Source organism: Salvelinus alpinus, chromosome 5 (genome assembly GCF_045679555.1).
Source record: "Salvelinus alpinus chromosome 5, SLU_Salpinus.1, whole genome shotgun sequence".
Classification (NCBI taxonomy): Eukaryota; Metazoa; Chordata; class Actinopteri; order Salmoniformes; family Salmonidae; genus Salvelinus; species Salvelinus alpinus.
The window spans coordinates 13,870,720-13,894,139 of NC_092090.1; the positions used below are offsets into that span (position 1 = coordinate 13,870,720).

Genomic DNA, 23,420 nt, shown 5'->3' on the forward strand with positions numbered 1-23,420 from the left:
ATGACAGACAATGACCTATAACATGGTGTCATGTCAATACGCTGCACTAACACCATAATCAGTCACTCAGTACTCTCTGGCTCCAAACATAATGGACTCGTTAGTCGGGACGAAAGCATTTTTTCAGTCCAGCGTTAGTTACCGATAATGGGATGTCATTATCTTCGTTAATTACCTTGATGACATAGAGGTTTGGTCCAGACATGATTGATCCTCCTCCTACAGTTAGTTACTGTAAATGAACCCATTCCCTGTGGATCTATCCGTACATCAGACAGAACATCTGTGTCAGTGCTCTTACATACCCAAGACTATTTGTCTGTCGTATAATTACAGTAACACTCTCGCTGTGTGGTATTACAGCCCATTTACCGCTGAGCTGGAAACTATGCGAGACTGAACAAAACAAATGTCTGTGCACCTGATTTTCAAGGACGACCTCTGCATTCCTCTCTGTCAGCTCACTATGAGCCTTTGAAATGATGGAGGCAGAGAATGAACTGGTGTACTTTTTTTGAAGTCGGGTCTAGCGGCTAGCCAGAACCCAGATGAAAAGAAAATGAGGTCCATATTAGAATCCTGAAAACGTCATTACTCATGCTCTGATGTGAACCCACGGTTGGGCCCACGTTTTGATTTGGAGTTCGCTTTCTTGGCTCTTTCGTTCGATGTTGGCAGTCTTCAGGAAAATATGGATGCCATCTATTTTGCTGTGAAAGACAGGCGTATTTCAGAGGTGCGTGGTAAGGTGGAGCCAGGCAGGCGGAGTCCCTTTGTGTAGTGTCTGCCAGGTCAGCCCATAGTGGGCCTGTACTCATCATATCTCTTGTCCTCGCTCTCTCGCTCTCTCGCTCTCTCTCTCTCTCTCTCTCTCTCGCTCTCTCGCTCTCTCTCGCTCTCTCTCGCTCTCTCTCGCTCTCTCTCGCTCTCTCTGTCCTCTCTCGCTCTCTCCCCCCTCCCCCCCCCCCCCCCTCTCTCTTCACAGGATGCTGAGAGTCAACACAGAGAGGTGGTTTCAATTTATAGAACTCATCTCCTCAGTGCAGCACAGGTCAGTGTGTCTCTTTTAGTCATTTCTAGTTAAAGTAAAATAACACACAGGCCTCCCTGGCATCTCTTGCATTTTAGTTGCCCAGCAACTTCCTGAAGACAAATAATATATCTGAAAATAAATGTTATTGTTGATACGATAGCGTCCTAAATGTCTGAGGCTGATGACACCAGTAAGACTGGCCCATAGCCCACACTGCTGACGACCCCAGTAAGACTGGCCCATAGCCCACACTGCTGACGACACCAGTAAGACTGGCCCATAGCCCACACTGCTGACGACACCAGTAAGACTGGCCCATAGCCCACACTGTTGACGACACCAGTGAGACTGGCCCATAGCCCACACTGCTGACGACCCCAGTAAGACTGGCCCATAGCCCACACTGCTGACGACCCCAGTAAGACTGGCCCATAGCCCACACTGCTGACGACACCAGTAAGACTGGCCCATAGCCCACACTGCTGACGACACCAGTAAGACTGGCCCATAGCCCACACTGCTGACGACACCAGTAAGACTGGCCCATAGCCCACACTGCTGACGACCCCAGTAAGACTGGCCCATAGCCCACACTGCTGACGACCCCAGTAAGACTGGCCCATAGCCCACACTGCTGACGACCCCAGTAAGACTGATCCATAGCCCACACTGCTGACGACCCCAGTAAGACTGGCCCATAGCCCACACTGCTGACGACACCAGTAAGACTGGCCCATAGCCCACACTGCCGACGACACCAGTAAGACTGGCCCATAGCCCACACTGCTGACGACACCAGTAAGACTGGCCCATAGCCCACACTGTTGACGACACCAGTAAGACTGGCCCATAGCCCACACTGCTGACGACACCAGTAAGACTGGCCCATAGCCCACACTGCTGACGACACCAGTAAGACTGGCACATAGCCCACACTGCTGACGACCCCAGTAAGACTGGCCCATAGCCCACACTGCTGACGACACCAGTAAGACTGGCCCATAGCCCACACTGCTGACGACACCAGTAAGACTGACCCATAGCCCACACTGCTGACGACACCAGTAAGACTGGCCCATAGCCCACACTGCTGACGACACCAGTAAGACTGGCCCATAGCCCACACTGCTGACGACACCAGTAAGACTGGCCCATAGCCCACACTGCTGACGACCCCAGTAAGACTGGCCCATAGCCCACACTGCTGACGACACCAGTAAGACTGGCCCATAGCCCACACTGCTGACGACCCCAGTAAGACTGGCCCATAGCCCACACTGCTGACGACACCAGTAAGACTGGCCCATAGCCCACACTGCTGACGACCCCAGTAAGACTGGCCCATAGCCCACACTGCTGACGACACCAGTAAGACTGGCCCATAGCCCACACTGCTGACGACACCAGTAAGACTGGCCCATAGCCCACACTGCTGACGACACCAGTAAGACTGGCCCATAGCCCACACTGCTGACGTCCCCAGTAAGACTGGCCCATAGCCCACACTGCTGACGACCCCAGTAAGACTGGCCCATAGCCCACACTGCTGACGACACCAGTAAGACTGGCCCATAGCCCACACTGCTGACGACACCAGTAAGGCTGACCCATAGCCCACACTGCTGACGACACCAGTAAGACTGGCCCATAGCCCACACTGCTGACGACACCAGTAAGACTGGCCCATAGCCCACACTGCTGACGACACCAGTAAGACTGACCCATAGCCCACACTGCTGACGACACCAGTAAGACTGGCCCATAGCCCACACTGTTGACGACACCAGTAAGACTGGCCCATAGCCCACACTGCTGACGACACCAGTAAGACTGGCCCATAGCCCACACTGCTGACGACCCCAGTAAGACTGGCCCATAGCCCACACTGCTGACGACACCAGTAAGACTGGCCCATAGCCCACACTGCTGACGACACCAGTAAGACTGGCCCATAGCCCACACTGCCGACGACCCCAGTAAGACTGGCCCATAGCCCACACTGCCGACGACACCAGTAGGACTGGCACATAGCCCACACTGCCGACGACCCCAGTAAGACTGGCCCATAGCCCACACTGCCGACGACACCAGTAAGACTGGCCCATAGCCCACACTGCCGACGACACCAGTAAGACTGGCCCATAGCCCACACTGCCGACGACACCAGTAAGACTGGCCCATAGCCCACACTGCTGACGACCCCAGTAAGACTGGCCCATAGCCCACACTGCTGACGACCCCAGTAAGACTGGCCCATAGCCCACACTGCTGACGACACCAGTAAGACTGGCCCATAGCCCACACTGCTGACGACACCAGTAAGACTGGCCCATAGCCCACACTGCTGACGACACCAGTAAGACTGGCCCATAGCCCACACTGCTGACGACCCCAGTAAGACTGGCCCATAGCCCACACTGCTGACGACACCAGTAAGACTGGCCCATAGCCCACACTGCTGACGACACCAGTAAGACTGGCCCATAGCCCACACTGCTGACGACACCAGTAAGACTGGCCCATAGCCCACACTGCCGACGACCCCAGTAAGACTGGCCCATAGCCCACACTGCCGACGACACCAGTAGGACTGGCACATAGCCCACACTGCCGACGACCCCAGTAAGACTGGCCCATAGCCCACACTGCCGACGACACCAGTAAGACTGGCCCATAGCCCACACTGCCGACGACACCAGTAAGACTGGCCCATAGCCCACACTGCCGACGACACCAGTAAGACTGGCCCATAGCCCACACTGCTGACGACCCCAGTAAGACTGGCCCATAGCCCACACTGCTGACGACCCCAGTAAGACTGGCCCATAGCCCACACTGCTGACGACACCAGTAAGACTGGCCCATAGCCCACACTGCTGACGACACCAGTAAGACTGGCCCATAGCCCACACTGCTGACGACACCAGTAAGACTGGCCCATAGCCCACACTGCTGACGACCCCAGTAAGACTGGCCCATAGCCCACACTGCTGACGACACCAGTAAGACTGGCCCATAGCCCACACTGCTGACGACACCAGTAAGACTGGCCCATAGCCCACACTGCTGACGACACCAGTAAGACTGGCCCATAGCCCACACTGCCGACGACCCCAGTAAGACTGGCCCATAGCCCACACTGCCGACGACACCAGTAGGACTGGCACATAGCCCACACTGCCGACGACCCCAGTAAGACTGGCCCATAGCCCACACTCCCGACGACACCAGTAAGACTGGCCCATAGCCCACACTGCCGACGACACCAGTAAGACTGGCCCATAGCCCACACTGCCGACGACACCAGTAAGACTGGCCCATAGCCCACACTGCTGACGACCCCAGTAAGACTGGCCCATAGCCCACACTGCTGACGACCCCAGTAAGACTGGCCCATAGCCCACACTGCTGACGACCCCAGTAAGACTGGCCCATAGCCCACACTGCTGACGACCCCAGTAAGACTGGCCCATAGCCCACACTGCTGACGACACCAGTAAGACTGGCCCATAGCCCACACTGCTGACGACACCAGTAAGACTGGCCCATAGCCCACACTGCTGACGACACCAGTAAGACTGGCCCATAGCCCACACTGCTGACGTCCCCAGTAAGACTGGCCCATAGCCCACACTGCTGACGACACCAGTAAGACTGGCCCATAGCCCACACTGCTGACGACACCAGTAAGACTGGCCCATAGCCCACACTGCTGACGACACCAGTAAGACTGGCCCATAGCCCACACTGCTGACGACACCAGTAAGACTGGCCCATAGCCCACACTGCTGACGACACCAGTAAGACTGGCCCATAGCCCACACTGCTGACGACACCAGTAAGACTGGCCCATAGCCCACACTGCTGACGACACCAGTAAGACTGGCCCATAGCCCACACTGCTGACGACACCAGTAAGACTGGCCCATAGCCCACACTGCTGACGACACCAGTAAGACTGGCCCATAGCCCACACTGCTGACGACCCCAGTAAGACTGGCCCATAGCCCACACTGTTGACGTCCCCAGTAAGACTGGCCCATAGCCCACACTGCTGACGACCCCAGTAAGACTGGCCCATAGCCCACACTGCTGACGACCCCAGTAAGACTGGCCCATAGCCCACACTGCTGACGACACCAGTAAGACTGGCCCATAGCCCACACTGCTGACGACACCAGTAAGACTGGCCCATAGCCCACACTGCTGACGTCCCCAGTACGACTGGCCCATAGCCCACACTGCTGACGACACCAGTAAGACTGGCCCATAGCCCACACTGCTGACGTCCCCAGTACGACTGGCCCATAGCCCACACTGCTGACGACACCAGTAAGACTGGCCCATAGCCCACACTGTTGACGTCCCCAGTAAGACTGGCCCATAGCCCACACTGCTGACGACCCCAGTAAGACTGGCCCATAGCCCACACTGCTGACGACCCCAGTAAGACTGGCCCATAGCCCACACTGCTGACGACACCAGTAAGACTGGCCCATAGCCCACACTGCTGACGACACCAGTAAGACTGGCCCATAGCCCACACTGCTGACGTCCCCAGTACGACTGGCCCATAGCCCACACTGCTGACGACACCAGTAAGACTGGCCCATAGCCCACACTGCTGACGTCCCCAGTACGACTGGCCCATAGCCCACACTGCTGACGACACCAGTAAGACTGGCCCATAGCCCACACTGCTGACGACCCCAGTAAGACTGGCCCATAGCCCACACTGCTGCCATAACTGTGAAATAGGGGACAAGTGGATGATCTCAAAGCTGTTGTTGTTTCAGGGCCACATGGATGAGGACGTCCAAGCCGCCCTGCTGCAGATCATCCGCATGAGACAGGAGTTTGTCTGCTAAAAGTCCATTCAGCATCAACAAAACACCACCCGCTGACTCAAATCCACCATTCACACAGCCCCAGCTACAGAGCACCCCCCCCGCTGTGGCCCCTGTGGGCGCCTGGCGAGTGTGAGTGTGTGTTGGGATTGTGTGTGTCTGTGTGTGTCGGGTGTGGGAAGAGATCCATGTTAGTATTCAAACATAATCCTCCCTATATGTCTAGATTGGTTTGTGTGTTTCAACAGAAACTAAGACCAAGTGTTGTGGGTGGACATAGATATACAGTAGATATACGGTAGATAGAGAGGGTAAGGGTAGACGATGGGTTGTACCTTAGCTAGGTGGATAAACCTCAGCATAGGGGATGGACTCAGTGGGATACTGTAGCTGGTGACCAATAGAATGTACTAATGTCCTTTGAAAACATGAGCATGATGAACTGCCTATGCAGGCCTTTCTCTTCCTGACTACTCTGTTAAGGCTCCATGAAACAGGATATTCAATGCCTAGCTGGCAAGTCTCTGAAAGGAAACTCTTCTTAGATGGAATGTAGGTAAATCTCCTCTAGGACTGTATGGGTTTAGCATGATATTAGGGTCTTGTGTGGTGGGGGGGATTGGCCACTGCTTAGATTATCCTCCTGACGTCGCAGCAGTGAAACGGATCTGAAAACACAAGCAGCAAAGTCCGCTGTTAACTCACATTCCCCCGTGGCGATCGACTCCCTCCCGTCTTTCGTCTTCATCTTTTGAGGTTCTATGGTTAATTGTAGAACCATGCCCTGGTCATTTCAAACAGGAACCCCCTGAAGTCACCTACTCATTCAGTTTGGGAGCAGGACTCCTCCATGTTGGGGCATTGGGCACAGCGACTGTTTCCCTGAAGGTCCAAACGTTATCTTGATTCTTTTCACTGAATCGTACACTCCTCAAGCAGTGTCTTTAAGCCATTGTTCCCACACAAACAAGGTGAATGTGGGGCTCTGCACATTCTGGATTTGACTCAAGGAGTGTTCGCAAACAACACTGTAGCCCAATCTTAAGACGAACCTTAACCCCTACCATGAACCTTAACCCCTACCATTATGGTGGTCACAGATCTGAAGGAACAGGATAGGTTTAAGACAGTGACTCTATCAGGGCAACCTACATGTTGATGACTTGGAGCAATCTGCATATTGCTTACACCTATCCAGTCCTCCTTCAGATCGGCAAAAAAACACCATAGGCTGGGAGTTTTGGACAGGGGTTCTAGAAAGGGGCCTTGGCTGTGTCCTAGTGTTTGCGGTGCAGTGTCTCCTGTTGCTGGAGCGAGAGTGCCCTCTAGTGGGGAGACTTGGCAGGCCAAGTTGACTGATGTATTCATTTGACTAGTGTTTTGTTGTTGTTGTCTTGTCGTGGTTCATTTTAGTGGTCTCTGAGAGTGGAGCAAGTCTCTTGTGCCTTTACACTGATATCTTTTTCATGGCTTTGTACTACTTTGATTAAAAAACAACGTTGGTGTAACAATGAAATTCAGCAGGTCTGGAGTAGAAAGTCACAGGACACCCTGCTTTAGGGGAACAGTTAGGATGTCGTTCTCTAGGGATACTACGAATCCCTCTATTTATATGGATGGAGAAGTCTAAGGTTGCGTCTGAAATGGCACGTTATTCACTATATAGTGCACTGCTTTTGACCAGGAGGTCTAAAGTAGTCCACTGTGTAGTAGGGTTCCGTTTGGGACACACGTATTGCTTAGCGTAACAATATGAAGAAGCTCAGTGATGCTTTTGTCTAACATGCTTTGCAAAGCATATAGAAATATATATGAATCAGTTTCATACTAAATCCTCTATATATTACTGCTATAAAATAATTACCAAGTTACTAAAATGTGATTTCTGAAATGTGATTTTGAAATGAACATAAAAACAGATTAATTTAAAATTAGGTTCTTTTTTTTTCTTTGTCTTTTTAATTTGAGGATGATGAAATAAATCCGTCTCCAATAACAGCATCTACAAGTTGAATCCAGTTATTTTATATTGAGACCATTATGTTGAAATTGGTTGTTTTCTTTTTTTCTTCTTGCAAGGATGTATTTTTGTTTGTGAATTAGTGTTAAAAACATAAATAAAAGTACCTAACTTAGAGCTATGTCTTGTTGATTTCCTTCCTCCACACAATATGAAGACACAATACGATGCTTCAATATACCTGGTGATGGTAATGTATTGATTTCGAGCCAGCACAGTACGGCTTTGGGTTGGTCCTATAGTGGGAATCAGCCCCCACAGTACAGGTTTGGGTCGGCCCTATAGTGGGAATCAGCCCCCACAGTACAGGTTTGGGTCGGCCCTATAGTGGGAATCAGCCCCCACATTACGGTTTGGGTCGGCCCTATAGTGGGAATCAGCCCCCACAGTACGGTTTGGGTCGGCCCTATAGTGGGAATCAGCCCCCACAGTACGGGTTTGGGTCGGCCCTATAGTGGGAATCAGCCCCCACAGTACGGGTTTGGGTCGGCCCTATAGTGGGAATCAGCCCCCACACTACGGTTTGGGTCGGCCCTATAGTGCATTCGGAAAGTATTCAAACCCCTTGACTTTTCCCACATTTTGTTACGTTACAGCCTTATTCTAAAATGTATTAAATACGTTTTTTTCCCTCATCAATCCACACAAAATACCCCATAATGACAAAGCAAAAACAGGTTTTTAGAATTGTTTGTACATTTATTAAAAATAAAACATATCACATTTACGTAAGTAATCAGACCCTTTACTCGGTGTTGAAGCACCTTTGGCAGCAATTTCAGCCTTGAGTCTTCTTGGGTACGACGCTACAAGCTTGGCACAACTGTATTTGGGGAGTTTCTCCCATTCTTCTCTGCAGATCCTCAAGCTCTGTCAGGTTGGATGGGGAGCGTCGCTGCACAGCTATTTTTTAGATCCCTCCAGAGATGTTTGATCGGGTTCAAGTCCAGGCTCTGGCTGGGTCACTCAAGGACATTGAGACTTGTCCCGAAGCCACTCCTGCGTTGTCTTGGCTGTGTGCTTAGGGTCGTTGTCCTGTTGGAAGGGGAACCTTTGCCCCAGTCTGAGGCCCTGAGAGCTCTGGAGCAGGTTTTCATCAAGGATCTCTATACTTTTCTCCATTAATCTTTCCCTCAATCCTGACTAGTCTCCCAGTCTCTGCCACTGAAAAACGTCCCCACAGCATGATGCTGCCACCACCATGCTTCACAATAGGGATAGTGCCAGGTTTCTTCCAGAAATGACACTTGGCATTCAGGTCAAAGAGTTCATTCTTGGTTTCATCAGACCTGAGAATCTTGTTTCTCATGGTCTGAGAGTCCATTAGGTGCCTTTTGGCAAACTCCAAGCGTGCTGTCATGTGCCTTTTACTGAGGATCGGCTTCCGTCTGGCCACTCTACCATAAAGGCCTGATTGGTGGAGTGCTGCAGAGATGGTTGTCTTTCTGGAAGTTTCTTCCATCTCCACAGAGGAACTCTGGAGCTCTGTCAGAGTGACCATCAGATTCTTGGTCACCTCCCTGATCAAGGCCCTTCTCCCCCGATTGCTCAGACACAATCCTGTCTCGGAGCTCTACGGATGATTCCTTCGACCTCATAGCTTGGTTTTTGCTCTGACATGCACTGTAAACTGTGGGGCCTTATAATAGACAGGTGTCTGCCTTTCCAAATCATGTCCAATCAATTTAATTTACCACAGGTGTGGACTCGAATCAAGTTGTAGAAACATAAAGGATGATCAATGGAAACAGGATGCACCTGAGCTCAGTTTAATAATAATAAATGAACATACATTTCTAAAAACCTGTTTTTGCTTTGTCATTATGGGGTATTGTGATGTCATTATGGGGTATTGTGATGTCATTATGGGGTATTGTGATGTCATTATGGGGTATTGTGATGTCATTATGGGGTATTGTGATGTCATTATGGGGTATTGTGTGTAGATTGATGAGGGGGAAAATGATTGAAGTAATTTTAGAATAAGGCTGTAACATAACAAAAATGTGGAAAAAAATCAAGGGGTCTGAATACTTTCCAAATGCCCTGTATAGTTGGTATCAGCCAGCAACAGTGCAGTTGGGGTTGGCCCTATAGTGGGTATCAGCCAGCAACAGTGCAGTTGGGGTTGGCCCTATAGTGGGTATCAGCCAGCAACAGTGCAGTTGGGGTTGGCCCTATAGTGGGTATCAGCCAGCAACAGTGCAGTTGGGGTTGGCCCTATAGTGGGTATCAGCCAACTGTGTGGTGGGTAACAGAGGAGTGAGTTAACCATGTTATAGGTAGTATGCTATCTTGTCCCCTGTTTCCTCTGGTACTGCTAGTGGCTCTATCTCTCTTATTCTCTCTCTCATTCAATTTGCTTTATTGGCATGATGTAACAATGTATATATTGCCAAAGCTTACTTTGGATATTTACAATATTAAAATAATAAGAATCCAAATTGTCAACGGGACAACAGTAACAACAATAACCAAGGGTCAAAATAACCATAAGCATTGAGGACATGTGCAGGTTGGTTGGTCTGTCAGACACTGTCCCTCATCTTATGGCAGCCAGCAATGTAGTGCGCTGCCAACCCACAGCTCTCTGCGTCCTCCCCCAACAGGATGGGTAGCCTATTCTCATCAGAAAGGTATTTGAAACCTTCAATAAGGGTTTCAAAATTGGGGAAATGACACTCTAATTGTTTTTTGTTTTTGAAATTTTGTCAGGAAATGCAGCTCTGTCTCAGGTTTTGCTGTTGTGCAGTGGTTGCACAGCCTTTCCTCGTCAGGGAGCCAGGTTTTCCTGTGTCTACCCTTCTCAATGGCAAGGCTGTGCTCACTGAGCCTGTACTGTCAAGGTTTTTCTAAGGTTCTGATCAGTAACCATGGTCCAATAGTTCGCCACGGTGTGTTGTCCATTTAGGGACAGATAGCACTGCATTGTGCTTGTTTCCCAAGAAGCAATGTACTTTTGTTTTGACTGTGTTGTAATTTGGTTTATTCTGATTGATTGGATGTTCTGGTCCTGAGGCTTCAGTGTGTTAGTAGAACAGGTTTGTGAACTCAGCCCCACGACCAGCTGGATGAGGGGACTATTTTCTTTGCTCAGCTCTTGGCATTGCAGGGCTTGGTAATGATATGAGATGGGGTCAGTTTCCAAAACTTAATTGCTCTTTTTTGAGTTTTTATTATTCGGGCCTAATTCTGCCCTGGGTTTCAATGGGGTGTTTGTCCCATTTGGTGAAATCTTGTTTTGCAAGTGGACCCCACACCTCGCTGCCATGAAGTGCAATTGGTTCAATGACACATTCAATTAGTTTTAGCCAAAGGTATTTCAATTAGAATTTATTTTTTAATGGCGTAAAATGCCATTGGTCTAATTCCCTGAGATCTGGATCTTCTCTGGAAAATCATTATTTTAGTATTTTTGGGGTTTACTGCCAGGGCCCAGGTCTGGCAGTACTGCACTAGCAGGTCCAGGTTCTGCTGTAGGCCATGTGCTGTGGGTGACAGCAAGCATAGGTCATCTGCGAAGAGCAGCCATTTAACCTCTGAATTGTGGAGACACCAGGGGCTGAGGATTTTTTATATATATATTTTTCTTTCTCTCTCTCATCCTCTCTCTCTCTCTCTCATCCTCTCTCCCTGTCTCATCCTCTCTGTCTTTCTCTCTCTCTCATCCCCTCTCTCTCTCTCTCTCCCATCCTCCCTCTCTCGTTCTCTTTCATCCTCTCTCTCTCTCTCATCCTCCCTCTCTCTCATCCTCTCTCTCATCCTGTCTCCTCTCTTTCTCCTCTTCCCTCTCTGAGTGGGAGCAGTACAGTTCATGTGGTTTCACTTTAAACACAATCAACCCTGGAATGAGAGAAAGAGCCTCATACAGCTCTCACTTTTATCTTGTAGCTCTTAGACTGATTGATTCTCTTCTTTACCACGTTTAGTTTTTCTTCAAAGTGAAGAGATATACAGTACATCTCACTAGAGAACAACCTTCCTATTTTGAAACAGGTTAGAAGTCTAGCTTCTCTGGGATCCTAATTCCAAGTTCAACTTTTCCCCCGATGCCTTGAGATGGATGAAATCATACCTTGAAGGCAGATCTCATTGTGTCAGAGTGAGCAATGAGCTGTCGCCCACTCTTAGCTATGATGTGGGCGTGCCCCAAGGGTCAATACTGGGGCCCCTCCTGTTCAGCCTGTACATTAATGATCTGCCTTCTGTCTGTACTGGGTCTGAAGTTCAAATGTATGCAGATGATACAGTGATATATGTTCAAAGAGCAAACAACAAGCTGCACAAGAACTCACTACTGTAATGGTCCAGGTTACAAAGTGGCTTAGTGACTCGTGTTTGCATCTCAATGTGAAAAAAACTGTTTGCATGTTCTTCACAAAGAGGGCAACAGATGCTACTGAGCCAGATGTCTATGTGTCAGGGGAGAAGCTCCAGGTGGTATCTGATTTTAAGTACCTTGGCATCATACTTGATTCCAACCGCTCTTTTAAAAAGCATGTGAAAAAGGTAATTCAAATAACCAAATTCAACCTAGCTAATTTCCGATTTATACGAATTGACTACAGAGGTAGCAAAACTGTACTTCAAATCTATGATACTCCCCCACTTAACATACTGCTTGACTAGTTGGGCCCAAGGTTGCTGTACAACATTAAAACCTATTTAGTCTGTCTACAAACAGGCTCTCAAAGTGCTTGATAGGAAGCCCAATAGCCATCATCACTGCTACATCCTCAGAAAGCATGAGCTCCTGAGTTGGGAAAATCTTGTGCAATAAACCGACACATGTCTTGTATTCAAGATCCTAAATGGCCTGGCTCCCCCTCCACTCAGTATTTTTGTTAAGCAGAAAACCCAAACATATGGCAGCAGATCCACAAGGTCTGCCATGAGAGGTGACTGTATGGTTCCCTTAAGGAAAAGCACCTTTAGTAAATCCGCTTTCTCTGTGAGAGCTTCCCATGTCTGGTATACACTGCCATCAGACACACATAACTGCACCACATATCACACTTTCACAAAATGCATGAAGACATGGCTAAAGGTCAATCAGATTTGTGAACATAATCCCTAGCTGTGTATTGCCGCTTTCCATGTTGTCTGTTATCTGTAGCTTGTGAGGTGTGGAAACACTGTTGCTTTTATGAATTTTGTCTTGCTTCTTTTTGTTCTATGTTGCTCTGTCTGTATGCTACGTCTTGCTTGTCCTATGTTGCTCTGTTTGTATACCATGTCTTGCTTGTCCTATGTTGCTCGGTGTGTGCTCACTGCTCAATGATTGTCTATATTGTAATTGTTTTTAATAACCTGCCTTGGGACTGCGGTTGAAAATTAGCCGGCTGGCTAAAACCGGCACTTTTACTGAAACGTTGATTAATGTGCACTGTCCCTGTAAAAAATAAAATAACCTCAACAATAACTGAAGCCTCAGGTTGGTCCAGTACAATATGGATGACTTGGTTTAGAAGTTGTATGTCTGAATATAGTCAGATCTAAGGGCTTCAGAGTAAAATGGCCTGATGTTAGTATAGTACACACTGTAGAATGTCTTCCAAGTTAGAGCTGCCTTTTTATTACAACCTTATCCATCTGTACCCTGCCACACACGCACCTTTTAACTGATACAAGACTTGAGGCTTGATTGCTGTAAGAGCCAAGGCAGACTGGTTTCACATGGCAGACCCCCCCCCCCCCCCCCTCACTCCCTTGGTTTTATGACTCTTTTATTTGCGGTCTGCTCTGAATAAGCTGTTCTCAGCAATTATGGCAAATACAATTCAATCTGTTTGGAGATTTCCCTTTAATCTCATTTCCAGGGTCTTAACCAGAACCAGCTGCCCCCCCCCCCCCCCTCCTTTCCCCCTCTAAACATTCATCATCCCAGTAAAGATCACAGTGTTGTGATGTCGTTTCACCCCCCCCCCCCCCCCCCCCACCTCTTACCCTTCTCCTCCCCTCCTGTCCCTTGTTCAGACTGAACACTTGTAAAGGGGGGCTGACACACCCCTTCCACTGGGCTTTCCTGTGGTTTGTTACCTCACTCAGTAGTTGCCACCCCACTAACTCTCCCGCCATGATTCAGAGCAGAACTGCACTTTATTACACACTGACCGTGGCTGCAAGGGCCATCCACATGTCATACAAATAGTTTCCCTTGCTTTTGGCTGCGTTCCCTCTTCCCTGCTCTCTCTCTCGCTCTCACCCAACCTCCACCTCTCTCTACATCAATCTACCTTTCACTCCATCTCCCACCCTCCTTATTCCTCTCTCTGTCACTCCCCCTCTTCCTCTCTCCTAACCCCTGTGGTCAGGTCAGAGGTTGCTGCGCCCATCTCTGTTTCCTCTCTGGGATTGCTGACCACATCTCAGTCAGTAATAGGCCATTAGCCTGTCAGGCTGCAGCGCTGCAGTGGGGCCCACTGTACACGAACCCAGGGGCCCCGCCCCCCCTCTTCTCATTGATCCCCTGAGGGGCCCCTGCACTCTTCTCCTCCCAGGCCTCAGTCCTTGGCCAAGCCCTCTGTTTTTGCAGAGTTCCAAAACGCTTTGTTGCCTCAATAAAGTTCATTTCTGGGATAATATTGCTCTGGAGGGACACATGGTGCTGATTTGACTTGGACGGCGCTTCGCCATGGCCCTCGTTCCCACTCTCCCTTTTCTCTTCTCTTCATTCTTTCGTTCTTTCTCTTCCTGCGGTACGAGAGTCTCTGATCCTGTGTTGACCCGGGATTTACACACCAGGGAGTTGCACCAGAGAGGGGACCGGAGGCCTCTCATTTCACAGGATTTACACCAGGGCTTGGGGGGGAGGGGGTAGGTATGCTGGGGGAGGGATGGATGGGATCAGAGGAGTCCCAGTCCCAAACCTCGGCAGGAGGATCCTTTTTTTTTTGTTACGTGACAAAACTAGAGGCTAGGGTCAGTTGCGTGTCCCAGAAAAATGTGCTGTGTCAAAAGGTGTGGATGGGCATGTTGCCAATACATGTTTAAGAACAGACATCCAGACTTTAAAAGTGGAGTCCATTTTCAAAGGCAGAAACGTACACACACTGATCAGAAACGGTCCCCCTACTACCCCCCTTTGGTTTGCATTAACCCCCATGTGTAATTACCATAGTCATCTTTCCTTGAAAAGCAACGAGGACACAGAATACGGCCGTACGCTAAACAGTTTCATCTGAGCTCAATCTTTATATTTTTCCCTCATTAGCTCTTGGTTAACCGCTAGCTAATGCTTAGTGTGTCCACTCCTCTTTTCCCCCTCGTAGCCTTACCCAGAACCAGATGCATCCTCCCTTCCCTCCCCGCCACTCTTCTAACCAACGACTTAATAATCCCGGCTCTCAAACAGAAAATCGGCCCCTTTTCATCTCTGCTCGGGCCTCGACACTGTGGCCGTGTATTTAGTTTAACAGGGATAAGACTGTGGCCTGGCTGGCTGACTGACTGGTTGGCTGTATGGCTGGCTGGTTGGCCACTTGGGCTGGTGTTTGGAAACATGGCCGTGAGGTTAAGAGTAGCACTGGGCTTTCTTCCCAGTTCTTAAAGACATGGGACTGTCGGCCTGGGGGGGAGCGAGTCCGTCACCATAGGCTTGTTAGCATGGTTAGAAAAGGAGTCCGTCACCAAAGACTTGTTAGCATGGTTAGAAAAGGAGTCCGTCACCATAGGCTTGTTAGCATGGTTAGAAAAGGAGTCCGTCACCATAGGCTTGTTAGCATGGTTAGAAAAGGAGTCCGTCACCATAGGTTTGTTAGCATGGTTAGAAAAGGAGTCCGTCACCATAGGCTTGTTAGCATGGTTAGAAAAGGAGTCCGTCACCATAGGCTTGTTAGCATGGTAAGAAAAGGAGTCCGTCACCATAGGCTTGTTAGCATGGTTAGAAAAGGAGTCCGTCACCATAGGCTTGTTAGCATGGTTAGAAAAGCAGTCCCTCACCATAGGCTTGTTAGCATGGTTAGAAAAGGAGTCCGTCACCATAGGTTTGTTAGCATGGTTAGAAAAGGAGTCCGTCACCAAAGGCTTGTTAGCATGGTTAGAAAAGGAGTCCGTCACCATAGGCTTGTTAGCATGGTTAGAAAAGGAGTCCGTCACCATAGGCTTGTTAGCATGGTAAGAAAAGGAGTCCGTCACCATAGGCTTGTTAGCATGGTTAGAAAAGGAGTCCGTCACCATAGGCTTGTTAGCATGGTTAGAAAAGGAGTCCGTCACCATAGGCTTGTTAGCATGGTTAGAAAAGGAGTCCGTCACCAAAGGCTTGTTAGCATGGTTAGAAAAGGAGTCCGTCACCATAGGCTTGTTAGCATGGTTAGAAAAGGAGTCCGTCACCATAGGCTTGTTAGCATGGTTAGAAAAGGAGTCCGTCACCATAGGCTTGTTAGCATGGATAGAAAAGCAGTCCCTCACCATAGGCTTGTTAGCATGGTTAGAAAAGGAGTCCGTCACCATAGGTTTGTTAGCATGGTTAGAAAAGGAGTCCGTCACCAAAGGCTTGTTAGCATGGTTAGAAAAGGAGTCCGTCACCATAGGCTTGTTAGCATGGTTAGAAAAGGAGTCCGTCACCATAGGCTTGTTAGCATGGTTAGAAAAGGAGTCGGTCACCATAGGCTTGTTAGCATGGTTAGAAAAGGAGTCCGTCACCATAGGCTTGTTAGCATGGTTAGAAAAGGAGTCCGTCACCATAGGCTTGTTAGCATGGTTAGAAAAGACTGCGGACGTTTTCAACATGGGAACTGGATGAACAGTTTGTAGTTTAGTTGGTGCTGGCTTGGCTTGGGGTTAGTTGCTCTCCTCTCGACTATAGTGGTGATGGATGACAGGTTGCGATGTAAAGAATGTTTAGGCTTGGTTGTATATAACCGACATAAGGGATGGAGTAGTCGACACTAATTCAATACACATTAAAATAGTCTTGCTGACGCGTTTATTTTTGCATGGGCTGCATCTCAATCTGCCAATGTCTGCCTTCCTCATCGGTTTGTCAGACCAGGAGACGTCACAAACATCTGTGGTCTTACGAAAACGTCTGCAGGGTCTGAACTGTTTGGGCTACAAAACTGAACAGTAAATATAAAACACAACATGCAATCATTTCAAAGATTTTACTGTGTTACAGTTCATGTAAGGAAATCAGTCAATTTAAATGAATTAATTAGGCCCTAATCTATGGATTTCACATGAGTGGGAATACAGATATTCATATGTTGATCAGATAACTACAAAAACATTTTTAAGTAAAGGCTTGGATCAGAAAACCAGTCAGTAACAGTCAATGGTGTGACCACCATTTGACTCATGCACGACATCTCCTTCTCATACGGAAACATGGCTAACTCAAGAGACGCTAACGGAGTCGGTGCAGCCAGCTGGTTTCTTCACGCATCGCGCCGACAGAAACATACATCTTTCTGGTAAGAAGAGGGGCGGGGGGGTATGCCTTATGATTAACGAGACGTGGTGTGATCATCATAACAACACACAGGAACTCAAGTCATTCTGTTCACCTGATCTAGAACTCCTCACAATCAAATGTCGACCGCATTATCTACCAAGGGAATTCTCCTCGATCATAATCACAGCCGTATATATTCCCCCCCAAGCAGACACATCGATGGCCCTGAACGAACTTTATCTGACTCTTTGTAAACTGGAAACCACACACCCTGAGGCTGCATTCATCGTAGCTGGGGATTTTAACAAGGCTAATCTAAAAACAAAACTCCCTAAATTCTATCAGCATATCGATTGTGCTACCAGGGCTGGTAAAACCCTGGATCATTGTTATACTAACTTCCGCGACGCATATAAGGCCCTCCCCCGCCCTCCTTTCGGAAAAGCTGACCACGACTCCATTTTGTTGATTCCAGCCTACAAACAGAAACTAAAACAACAAGCTCCGGCGCTCAGGTCTGTTCAACGCTGGTCCGACCAATCTGATTCCACGCTTCAAGACTGCTTCGATCACGCGGATTGGAATATGTTCCGCATTGCGTCCAACAACAACATGGACGAATATGCTGATTCGGTGAGCGAGTTCATTAGGAAGTGCATTGACGATGTCGTACCCACAGCAACGATTAAAACATTCCCAAACCAGAAACCGTGGATTGACGGCAGCATTCGCGTGAAACTGAAAGCGCGAACCACTGCTTTTAACCAGGGCAAGGTGACCGGAAACATGACCGAATACAAACAGTGTAGCTATTCTCTCCGCAAGGCTATCAAACAGGCTAAGTCCCAGTACAGAGACAAAATAGAGTCGCAATTCAACAGCTCAGACACAAGAGGTATGTGGCAGGGTCTACAGTCTATCACGGATTACAAAAAGAAAACCAGCCCCGTCGCGGACCAGGATGTCTTGCTCCCAGACAGGCTAAGTAACTTTTTTGCCCGCTTTGAGGACAATACAGTGCCACTGACACGGCCCGCTACCAAAACCTGCGGGCTCTCCTTCACTGCAGCCGAGGTGAGTAAAACATTTAAACGTGTTAACCCTCGCAAGGCTGCAGGCCCAGACGGCATTCCCAGCCGCGTCCTCAGAGCATGCGCAGACCAGCTGGCTGGTGTGTTTACGTACATATTCAATCAATCCTTATCCCAGTCTGCTGTTCCCACATGCTTCAAGAGGGCCACCATTGTTCCTGTTCCCAAGAAAGCTAAGGTAACTGAGCTAAACGACTACCGCCCCGTAGCACTCACTTCCGTCATCATGAAGTGCTTTGAGAGACTAGTCAAGGACCATATCACCTCCACCCTACCGGACACCCTAGACCCACTCCAATTTGCTTACCGACCCAATAGGTCCACAGACGACGCAATCGCAACCACACTGCACACTGCCCTAACCCATCTGGACAAGAGGAATACCTATGTGAGAATGCTGTTCATCGATTACAGCTCAGCATTTAACACCATAGTACCCTCCAAACTCGTCATCAAGCTCGAGACCCTGGGTCTCGACCCCGCCCTGTGCAACTGGGTCCTGGACTTCCTGACGGGCCGCCCCCAGGTGGTGAGGGTAGGTAACAACATCTCCACCCCGCTGATCCTCAACACTGGGGCCCCACAAGGGTGCGTTCTGAGCCCTCTCCTGTACTCCCTGTTCACCCACGACTGCGTGGCCATGCACGCCTCCAACTCAATCATCAAGTTTGCGGATGACACTACAGTGGTAGGCTTGATTACCAACAACGACGAGACGGCCTACAGGGAGGAGGTGAGTGCCCTCGGAGTGTGGTGTCAGGAAAATAACCTCACACTCAACGTCAACAAAACAAAGGAGATGATTGTGGACTTCAGGAAACAGCAGAGGGAGCACCCCCCTATCCACATCGACGGGTCAGTAGTGGAGAAGGTGGAAAGTTTTAAGTTCCTCGGTGTACACATCACGGACAAACTGAATTGGTCCACCCACACAGACAGCGTTGTGAAGAAGGCGCAGCAGCGCCTCTTCAACCTCAGGAGGCTGAAGAAATTCGGCTTGTCACCAAAAGCACTCACAAACTTCTACAGATGCACAATCGAGAGCATCCTGTCGGGCTGTATCACCGCCTGGTACGGCAACTGCTCCGCCCACAACCGTAAGGCTCTCCAGAGGGTAGTGAGGTCTGCAGAACGCATCACCGGGGGCAAACTACCTGCCCTCCAGGACACCTACACCACCCGATGTCACAGGAAGGCCATAAAGATCATCAAGGACAACAACCACCCAAGCCACTGCCTGTTCACCCCGCTATCATCCAGAAGGCGAGGTCAGTACAGGTGCATCAAAGCAGCTTCTATCTCAAGGCCATCAGACTGTTAAACAGCCACCACTAACATTTAGCGGCCGCTGCCAACATACTGACTCAACTCCAGCCACTTTAAAAATGGGAATTGATGGAAATTATGTAAAAATGTACCACTAGCCACTTTAAACAATGCCACTTAATATAATGTTTACATACCCTACATTACCCATCTCATATGTATATGTATATACTGTACTCTATATCATCTACTGCATCTTGCCATCTTTATGTAATACATGTACCACTAGCCACTTTAAACTATGCCACTTTATGTTTACATACCCTACAGTACTCATCTCATATGTATATACCGTACTCTATACCATCTACTGCATCTTGCCTATGCCGTTCTTTACCATCACTCATTCATATATCTTTATGTACATATTCTTTATCCCTTTACACTTGTGTGTATAAGGTAGTAGTTGTGGAATTGTTAGGTTAGATTACTTGTTGTTATTACTGCATTGTCGGAACTAGAAGCACAAGCATTTCGCTACACTCGCATTAACATCTGCTAACCATGTGTATGTGACTAATAAAATTTGATTTGATTTGATTTGATTTCATAGAGTTGATCAGGCTGTTGATTGTGGCCTGTGGAATGTTGTCCCACTCCTCTTCAATGGCTGTACAAAGTTGCTGGAAATTGGCAGGAACAGGAACACGCTGTCATACGTCAATCCAGAGCATCCCAAACATGCTCAATGGGTGACATGTCTGGTGAGTATGCAGCCTATGGAAGAACTGGGACATTTTCAGCTTCCAGGAATTGTGGACAGGTCCTTGTGACATGGGGCCGTGCATTACCATGCTGAAACATGAGGTGATGGCAGCAGATGAATGGCACGACAATGGGCCTCAGGATCTCATCACAGTATATCTGTGCATTCAAAATTGCCATCGATAAAATGCAATTGTGTTCGTTGTCCGTAGCTCATGCCTGCCCATACCATAACCCCACCGCCATCATGGGGCACTCTGTTCACAATGTTGACATCAGCAAACCGCTCGCCCACACGACGCCTGCCATCTGCTCGGTACAGTTGAAACCGGGATTCGTCCATTTCTCCAGTGTGCGAGTGGACATCGAAGGTGAGTAATTGCCCGCTGAAGTTAGTTACGACGCCGAACTGCAGTCAGATCCTGGTGAGGATGACGAGCACGCAGATGAACTTCCCTGAGACTGTTTCTGACAGTTAGTGCAGAAATCCTTTGGTTGTGCAAACCCACAGTTTCATCAGCTGTCCAGGTGGCTGGTCTGAGACAATCCCGCACTGCCAAGTTCTCTAAAACGGTATTGTAGGTGGCTTATGGTAGAGAAATTAACATTACATTTGCTGGCAACAACTCTGGTGTACATTCCTCAGTCTTGCATGCCAGTTGCACACTCCCTCAAAACATGAGACATCTGTGGCATTGTGTTAGGTGAAAAAACGGCACATTTTAGTGGTCTTTTGTGCCCGGCACAAGTTGCACCTGTGTAATGATCATGCTTCTTGATATGCCACACCTGTCAAGTGGATGGATTATCTTGGCAAAAGAGAAATGCTCACTAACAGGGATGGAAACACATTTGTGCACAAAATGTTAGAGAAAATAGCTTTTTGTGCGTATGGAACATTTCCGGGATCTTTTATTTCAGCTCATGAAACATGGAACCAACACTTTACATGTTGCCTTAATATTTTTGTTCAGTGTGATATAATACGACTATGGAAAGCTTCAAGACTTGTCTGAAGGTAACCCAGCTTCTGTAAAAACATTTTTTTAGTAGTTTTGTGCCCCAAAAAGGGGCTGAAATAAGGGTAAAACCCCCCAAATCATAAGCTTCTTAGTATCTCAGAAATACAACAGACACTTCAAAACAGATACTTCCGTTTTATTTATTTTTGAACAGTTTTCCCGTGTATGAATACGGTATTCAATGCGTTTCTATGCAAGTGCATTACTATTGTTGCTGACACAGGAAAGTTGCACCATATGGTGTGATTATTATGTTCCTCATAAAACCTAATTAGGGTCTAATTAGTCACACACACAGTTCACATCGGGACAACAAACATTTCAACTCGAGAAATTACATGGGCACTTGACACTTCTCTATAAATGGCACAATGAAATGGCTTGTTTTGTTAAATAACCTATAATGAACTGTGTGTAAAAGGGAAAAAAATTACGTTTTTACTACTGTGTGTTGTTTTCTTGTAGCCTTGCTTCTCCATAACCTCTCCTCCCTCTACCTTGTTTACACTGTGTGTTATTGTGTTTTCTTGTAGCCTTGCTTCTCCATGACCTCTCCTCCCTCTACCTTGTTTACACTGTGTGTTATTGTGTTTTCTTGTAGCCTTGCGTCTCCATAACCTCTCCTCCCTCTACCTTGTTTACACTGTGTGTTATTGTGTTTTATTGTAGCCTTGCTTCTCCATAACCTCTCCTCCCTCTACCTTGTTTACACTGTGTGTTATTGTGTTTTCTTGTAGCCTTGCGTCTCCATAACCTCTCCTCCCTCTACCTTGTTTACACTGTGTGTTATTGTGTTTTCTTGTAGCCTTGCTTCTCCATAACCTCTCCTCCCTCTACCTTGTTTACACTGTGTGTTATTGTGTTTTCTTGTAGCCTTGCTTCTCCATAACCTCCCTCCCCTCTACCTTGTTTACACTGTGTGTTATTGTGTTTTCTTGTAGCCTTGCTTCTCCATAACCTCTCCTCCCTCTACCTTGTTTACACTGTGTGTTATTGTGTTTTCTTGTAGCCTTGCTTCTCCATAACCTCCCTCCCCTCTACCTTGTTTACACTGTGTGTTATTGTGTTTTCTTGTAGCCTTGCTTCTCCATAACCTCTCCTCCCTCTACCTTGTTTACACTGTGTGTTATTGTGTTTTCTTGTAGCCTTGCTTCTCCATGACCTCTCCTCCCTCTACCTTGTTTACACTGTGTGTTATTGTGTTTTCTTGTAGCCTTGCGTCTCCATAACCTCTCCTCCCTCTACCTTGTTTACACTGTGTGTTATTGTGTTTTCTTGTAGCCTTGCTTCTCCATAACCTCCCTCCCCTCTACTTTGTTTACACTGTGTGTTATTGTGTTTTCTTGTAGCCTTGCTTCTCCATGACCTCTCCTCCCTCTACCTTGTTTACACTGTGTGTTATTGTGTTTTCTTGTAGCCTTGCTTCTCCATAACCTCCCTCCCCTCTACCTTGTTTACACTGTGTGTTATTGTGTTTTCTTGTAGCCTTGCTTCTCCATAACCTCTCCTCCCTCTACCTTGTTTACACTGTGTGTTATTGTGTTTTCTTGTAGCCTTGCTTCTCCATAACCTCTCTTCCCTCTACCTTGTTTACACTGTGTGTTATTGATGTTTTAGCTCAGCATTGAAATTGACATGCTACACAGTTTACCACGCACTACGTCATTTCAGAGTAGGCTAGTCCTCAAGGGACATGTTATGAATTACCTAGTGCGTGTCTGCCTGTTCTTTAGTGGTGTCCTCAAATCTACCCCAAGTCTGTAATTTGCATTAACAAGCTGTCTGTTATTGGGCAGAACAAAGATAAACAAGAGTACTTTCCACTATATGATGAAATGTATATTTTTTGCTCTCTGTCCACTTCCTGCTAAAGATTTCTCTGAGGAGCCATCTGGACGTCACGTTGGAGTGAACAAAGGTCAAGAGGTCAAACCCCTGGACCCGTTCCCCTTTGGAGTAAATTAGAGGGTAGTATGCTTGAC

The 23,420-nt window shown here is 48.1% G+C and overlaps 1 protein-coding gene across 2 annotated transcripts in view; it reads left to right on the forward strand.

Moving 5' to 3' along the window:
* Nucleotides 1-8,017, forward strand: part of LOC139575587 (uveal autoantigen with coiled-coil domains and ankyrin repeats-like) — a 70,204-nt gene extending 62,187 nt beyond the window's left edge. For both annotated transcript variants that reach the window (XM_071400689.1, XM_071400691.1), the window contains exons 18-19: nt 986-1,051; nt 5,830-8,017. In XM_071400689.1, coding sequence (XP_071256790.1) covers nt 986-1,051; nt 5,830-5,901 — 138 coding nt within the window. In that variant the 3' untranslated portion in view covers nt 5,902-8,017. The remainder of the gene's footprint in view (nt 1-985; nt 1,052-5,829) is intronic.
* Nucleotides 8,018-23,420: the final 15,403 nt, after the last annotated feature.